This window comes from Belonocnema kinseyi, chromosome 6, assembly GCF_010883055.1.
Source record: "Belonocnema kinseyi isolate 2016_QV_RU_SX_M_011 chromosome 6, B_treatae_v1, whole genome shotgun sequence".
In the NCBI taxonomy this organism is placed as follows: Eukaryota; Metazoa; Arthropoda; class Insecta; order Hymenoptera; family Cynipidae; genus Belonocnema; species Belonocnema kinseyi.
In genome coordinates this window covers 35383558-35390697 of record NC_046662.1, presented here as the reverse complement: position 1 = coordinate 35390697, position 7140 = coordinate 35383558, and the positions used below count along the sequence as shown (strand labels likewise).

The window sequence follows — 7140 nt, the reverse complement described above, 5'->3', positions numbered from 1 at the left end:
ATCAGAAACACTGAAACCTCAACCATTTTAACTTCAAATCGCTCAAAATGGAATAATTTTATAGATTAAAAATGTTCAAGATTAAATCATTTCAGTTTGAGGAATTCAAAACAGCTTTGCTTAACAATTAATTAAAATGAAAGCCTTTAAGATTAAAAGTTTAGAGTTAAATATGTTTAAAATAAAATACAAAAATTTGGTGCTTACGCAACTTTAAATTGGAACTTTTAAGAATTAAGCATTAGAAATCGAGCGTTTAAAATTAAATATACAATTTATATCTTTTTAGAATTGATTATTTTCGAATTATGAACGTTAAAAATAGTAAAAATTAAATGGTTTCAACTAAAAGCTCTCAATTTCGTTAGTACCTCTTTGAAATCGAATTTTTATTTGCAATGTATTTTATGTTAAATTTGTTAAATTAAAAAAAAATCGTGTTCCCGCAACTTTAAATTTTAATGTTTAAGAATGCTTTTGGAAATAAACATTTTATTATATTATAAACGGCAAAAATTGTTACAAATTATTTATTCAATTTTCAATTTAAATATTTAAGAATAAAAAATTCTAAATAAGGCGTTTCAAATTGAGTAATTGTAATTTATATGCTTTTGGAATTCAACCTATTTTCAAATTAGAAACTTTTTTTGTTTGTAAAATTGAAATGATTTTAATTAAAAGCTTTAAATTTGCTTCGTGCGTCTTTGAAATTAAAAGTGTTACTTGTCATATATTTTTAGTTGAATATGTTTAAGATCAAATTGAAAAATTTCGTAATTTAAATGATTAAGAATCGAAGACTCTAAATAAAGCGTTTAAAATTGAATAATATGATTTTATATACATTTAGAATTTAACATTTTTTAAATTCAGAACGTTAAAAATGAAATGGTTTTAATTTTTAAGCTTTAAATTTTGTTGTGTGCTTCTTTGAAATTCAATTTTTATTTGCAACATATTTTTAGTTAAATATGTTCAAAATCAAATTAGCAATTTAAATGTTAAAGAATAATGATAAATAAATCGTTTAAAATTTAATAATTTATGTGCTTTTTGAATTTAATCTTTTTTATAATTAAAAAGGTTCAAAATGGTTTTAATAAAAATCTTCCACTGTTCTTCGGCTTTTATGAAATTAAATTTTAAATCGTTAAAAATGAAATTATATCAATCTACATGCTTTTGGAATTTAACATGCTTTAAATTACGAAATTAACAAATGATAAAAATAAAATTGTATTCAGTTAAAGCTTTACATTTTGTTAGTGCTTCTTTAAAATTGAATTTTTATTTACAATATATTTTTAGGTATAATTTAGGTATATAAATTAGTGCAAGACCAATTTAAAAATTTCGTATTCGCGCAACTTTAAATTTAAATGTTTTAAAATAAAAAATTGTAAATCAAGCGTTGAAAATTGAATAATATGAAATTATACAACCGTGAAAGAATAAAAATAGTAATTTTATTTAAAAGCTTCATTTGTTTCAAATTCAATTTTTATTTACATATATTTTGTGACATGAAAGTTTGCATTTTTGAAATATTCGCGCGCCAAAATATTTGAAAATTTTACCAAAAATACTTTAAAAGCGTCCAAAATAGCAAAAAATACTGTTTAAAAATATTTTTAAATTTGGCTGCCTTAATTTTACATGAAATTTCTTTAAACTAAATAATCAGCTAATCGGAATTTGAAATTTAAACCGTTAGAAAAGTTTCAAAAAATTCCCCCCGCCATTGTTTTTGTTCGATTTTTATTGTTGACGGTAATGTTTACCGGTTTTTTTTTTCATCACGCGGGTACAGTTTCGGGGACATTGAATTTGACGATTAAACGAGCTATATTCGGTTTGCCTATCAAAGCGCGGTTTTGATATTTCGGATCTTTCATAAATCGGGGCAAAAAGTGATTGTTAAATCAGTGCGGAATTTGCATAAAAAAATCTCAATAAAGTGCCGAAGAGACCGAATCTGATGGAGGATCTGGAGGACGAAATAAAGGTGACATCGAATTGGTAAATACTTTTTTTTTTATTGATTTCTAATATTTAAATCCTATTCCTGTTCGTATAAGATTATTTCAAAACAAGAAATACCGGAAATGCTACCGGCATGCCCACTTGTTTATTTTGATAACACAACATAACCTAAAATGTCGCCATCATCGGCGCAAGGATTGCGCTGAATATTTCGTCAGTGAGTAGTGTGATTATTTTACAAGTATACTCTGATTATACTCCTGGACTTTTTATTTCAACATAAAGTTTATTTACGTCGATCGAAAGTGACTCATCAGTTTTTTGTGGAATACAGTTAGCAATCGAGAGCATTCGCAAAACCGTCAACGGCAAAATTTTTCTCTTATATTTTTGTCCTCCAAAAGTTGTACCTTGAAAGTTTGACTTTTGTTTTTTCTTCGTTCGTCTTTTCCGTTTGTCCAGTTGTCATCAAAATTCACGTTTTCATATTCGGAACTCATAAAATGACCAAATTAAGTCGTATCTAAATTCATCAGTGCGTGAGTGACTGCGATACAAAATACGTCAAAGTCATGGACATTTAGAAATTTATTTCTCAAAATATATCATACAAAAAAAATCAAAGAAACTATAATATAATCAGGGATTGAACAATATTTTCAAATTCACCAGGTAATTATTATTTCTTGAAGTAGTTTCCGAACACGAAGGGTATTTATAAATTTTTCTCACACATAATTATTCAGAAAATAACCTCAAAAATTATAATTAAACAGTATTTTTATATTCACTATGACTAGAATTTTTTTGCAAAATAAGTTTTTGGCAAATTGGCTCTTTGTCTGCAGGAGCATACCTAAATTTCCAATATTGAGAATGTCTTCAACTTCAACCATCGATGATCGAATGGTAAAAGCTGTTAGAAAAATAGTCCCATCGTTGACTAACGCGAAGCACAAGGGTCAGGATGGTCGGATCGGAATTTTCGGAGGTTCGCTGGAATATACAGGAGCGCCTTATTACGCAGCAATGAGTGCTCTTCGTGTTGGGGCGGATTTGGCCCACATATTCTGCACACAAGAAGCAGCTCTGCCAATAAAATCCCTCAATCCCGAGCCAATAGTCCATCCAATTTTGGATCACCAATATGCGATCAAGCAAATCAAACCTTGGTTGGAACGTCTGCAGGTGATCGTGATTGGCTGCGGTCTTGGGAGGGATGAAAAAACCCTGAAGACAGTCGCAGAGTTAATCGGTATTTGTCGTTATATCAAAAAACCGCTCGTGATTGATGCAGATGGTCTTTTTCTCATTGCCCAGAAACCAGGTCTAGTGAAGGATTACCCAGGTGTTATTCTCACCCCGAATGCGATGGAATTCAGTCGACTTTCGAAGGCCTTCCTGGAGAAAACAGTAGAACCAACACCTGTTATTAAAGCTGCTGATGTGAAGCAGTTGGCCGAATCTATTGGGAATAATGTTGTTATTCTTCTCAAGGGAGCGAAGGACACGATCGTGGATGGTCACAAGGATACTGAACCTATAACATGTTCATTGGCAGGTTCTGGGAGACGATGTGGAGGACAGGGTGATCTTCTGGCAGGGAGTTTGGCTGTTTTCTGGTGGTGGGCACTCAGTGCTGGACTCAGTGAAACTGCCCTTTCGCCTCAAATTGTTGCGTGTTATGCTGCTTCTAGGCTGACGAGAGAGTGCAACGCAGCTGGGTTTAAAGTTAAACAGAGGTCGATGTTGACGTCAGACATGATTGAACAAATTGAACCTGTATTTGCGAAACTTTTTGAAACTTACTTTGCAAAGTGAGCTATGATTTTGGAGACTATTTTTATTTTTGAGGACTTTAGCAGGGTGGCCGCTGGACCGAGATACCCTAAAAGTTATTACTTTTTTTTTAAATGTTAACTTTTTTAATTGTGAAATCATTCAGTTTGCAATCCGTAATTCGAATATCGGTTACTTTCATAACTTTCCGTTTGGGATCTTAATTTTCAATTTAAAGAATTCGAAATGCAGTTTTGAAGACTTAAAAGGAGATTTGGAATTTTTTTTAATTTCATAAATTCTTAACTGGGTCAAATGGAAAATATTGTTACTGATTAAAATGTTTAATTATTCAATTTTTATGTCAAATTATGTAAATATAACATTTAAAAATGTAAAAACGTAGAATATTCACTCTTTTTTTAATTTTCGACTGTTAAAAATGAAAGAAAATTGAATTAATGTGAGGAATTCCTGAAAATAAAACCGAGAGTCTAAAGACCAAATTTGGACAAACACCAAAAAATGTTTCTATTGCAATCAACGTTTCGGCACTCATACAGCCCCCTTATCAAGGCAAAGAAAATTATATGAGAAAATAAAAATAAAATGAAAATAAAGGTTGTAGTCGGCAGGCAGAGGAACCAAAAAATTTATTATGTATCTATATTATATTTATATTATTAAAATTTATTTGTTTCCTGTACCTGCCGACTAAAACTTTTATTTTTAATTTAATTTAATTTTTATGTTATATTTATTTTTATTTTATTATATAATTTTCTTTGCCTTGATAAGGGTGCTGTTAGATTCTTGCTTTTATTTTCAGGAGTTCCTCACATTAACTTGATTATTGGACGTTAAATAGGATTTTAAATTTGATATTAATCTCATGTAAATACCTGAAGTTCTAGCAAATTGAATTTTCAACAGTTGAATTTTATTTTCTTACAAAAAAAATCGAAAACTGAATTGTATTTTTAAAAGTCGACAATTAAATGTTGAAAGTAGAAGAAAAAAGCGAGTGTAAAAAATGTTATATTTACATAATGTTAGATGTGGAATTTAATAAACATTTCAATTTACATATTTATTTAATAAATTTTCATTTAAAATTATGCATATATAATATTTTCAACAATTTTTCAAAATAGGTACAAAAAAGTACTTTTTTTGTTCTTTTTAGACTGTTGCACATTCAAGAAAATTTAGTTTTCAAAAGCTCAAATTTTGATAGCTGAAAATTCGGTATTAAATTTCTAACAGTTGAAAACTCAATTTTGTAAATATAAAATTTGAAACAATTTTTCAAAATAGGTATAAATTATGCTTTTTTCTTGATTTTAGACTGTTGAAAATGAAAAAATGTATTTTTTAACAATTGAATTTTAAAAAGTACAGTTTTCAATCTTTGAAAAGTCCAATTGAATTCTCAACCGTCGAATTTTTAATAGCTGGATATTTAATTGTCAATTTTAAACTGTTAAAAACTCAAAATTTGAATTTTCAAGTGTGAAATTAAAAGAAAATACCAACTCTGATTATATTCTTGATTAATATTTCAAAACTAAAAAAGTTTAAAATTTAAAAGTTTTGATAAGAAAATGTTTTAAGTTCATTAACTATAACTCTCTCTACTGGAAAATTTTATTGAAAAAATAACCATTATTTAATATTTAGTAATATTTGACTCTTCACCTGAAATAAGCTATTGTGAGTCGAATATTTAAAACTCTAATTTCTAACTGAATTGCTTGAAATAGCCTTGAATATTTAACATTTCAGAGTGTTAATTTAAACATTGAACTTCAGAATTTTAATTGTTCCATTTTTTATTTCTAACAGAAAGTTTTGAATCTTGATCTACGTTTAAATAACAATTGAACAATTATTAATTTAAAATGAATTGAAATAAAAATAATTTGACTTCTAATATATAAAAGTGTTCATTTAAAAAACATCGTTTAATTTTTAATTGAGTGTTTGTATTACAACATTTTATGCTTAAATTTAAAAAGTTAAAATGTAAAAGAGTTCCACATTTATTGTTCTAATTTAAAGTTCAGTTTTGATTACTTTCAATGAAAAAATGTTGTTACTTGTGAACGGGTAAATGACTGGGCATTGTGTCCTAGTTAAAAACGGCCATCCTGTCTAGTTTTCTGTGAATAGACACATTTTTTTATTTTACATTGGCATTTTGCTTAAATGAAGGGAAATTATTTTTAAAAATAATAGGTTTTTTTATATATATTTTGTTTTTTAAAGTTTATTTTGTAGAGGAGTTGAATTTATATAGGTATTTTAACTTTTAGAACTCCATCGTTTTGTAGAAGAAGTCGAACAAAAAGCAGTGATAAAAATAATGTTCATTGAAGTAATTTTGGAAAGGAGTTTTAATAAGTTAGAGAAAAAATCCAGGCATTTACTTCAAACTTGAGTTAATGTAAATATTTTCCTCATTTAACTGTTTTGAGAAAATATAGAAATTATTTACTTTTGATTGTGGACTTTTATTTCTCCTAAAAAAATATAACTTTTTTTTATACATCAATTTAAAAGTCATATAAAATTTAATGATAAGGAAGAGAATCCAAGTGTGCTGAAGTAAAAAAAAAACTTACCGAATTTCGTCTTTATGAAATTAAATTAAAGGCACTAAGGATCGTTTTTATCGTTCTAAATTTCTGGAGAAAATTCACTACACTTGTAATCCAGATAGCACGGAGTAATAAAGAGTAATCCACTTGAAAATCCAGATAATTTGAAGTAATTTAAGCAATCAAAGTAATTAACTTGTAATCCATGTATTTGTTGGTTGAAATTAACGTATTTACTTGAAAAGTCGTTCTTTTCAGTGGAAAATTAATCTTTCTCGTTGAATATTCACGGGTTTCTTTAAAAATTCAACTTTTTTGTGAAAAAGTATTCTAATTTGTAGGAATTTGAACAATTTTGTTAAGTCATTTTTTGTTTGAAAACTCAATTTTTCTATTGAAAAATAGTCTATTTAAGTGTCTGGTCAAATGATTTATTTATTTGCTTATAAATTAAACTATTTTGTTGACTATCGTTTTTTTATTGAAAATTAATTTTTTTAATTGATAATATAAGTATTCCAGTTGAAGATTCTTGATTTTAGTTGAAGCATTTTTTGAATGAAAAATGTTCTTTTTTAGTTGAAAATGCAACTACTTGGTTGCAATTGGAAATACTTTGTTACTTGAAAAATCTATTTTTCTGGTTGAAGATTCTTGGCTTTAGTTGAAAATAATTTTGTTGAAAAGGGGGAGGGTCGGTAAGGCCGGTTTTTGGCCTAATTTATTTTTGGACCAAAAAATCTGAAAAAATCATGGTAGTATCTTATAAGTATCC

General features: G+C 27.7%; 1 protein-coding gene across 1 annotated transcript; it reads left to right on the top strand.

Moving 5' to 3' along the window:
- The first annotated feature begins 2175 nt into the window (after window positions 1-2175).
- On the top strand, window positions 2176-6662 carry LOC117175226 (ATP-dependent (S)-NAD(P)H-hydrate dehydratase). The gene is made up of 3 exons (XM_033364890.1): window positions 2176-2658; window positions 2835-3803; window positions 6081-6662. Exons 2-3 carry the CDS (start codon window positions 2863-2865, stop codon window positions 6139-6141), a joined length of 1002 nt encoding a protein of 333 aa, XP_033220781.1. The 5' UTR covers window positions 2176-2658; window positions 2835-2862; the 3' UTR covers window positions 6142-6662.
- Window positions 6663-7140: the final 478 nt, after the last annotated feature.

Bases quoted from the DNA above. Each gene is read 5' to 3' on its own strand.
- LOC117175226 (XM_033364890.1), top strand. From the start codon at position 2,863: ATGTCTTCAACTTCAACCATCGATGATCGAATGGTAAAAGCTGTTAGA. The intron at 3,804-6,080 runs GTGAGCTATGAT...TTTAACTTTTAG, and splicing joins TTTGAAACTTACTTTGCAAA to AACTCCATCGTTTTGTAGAA.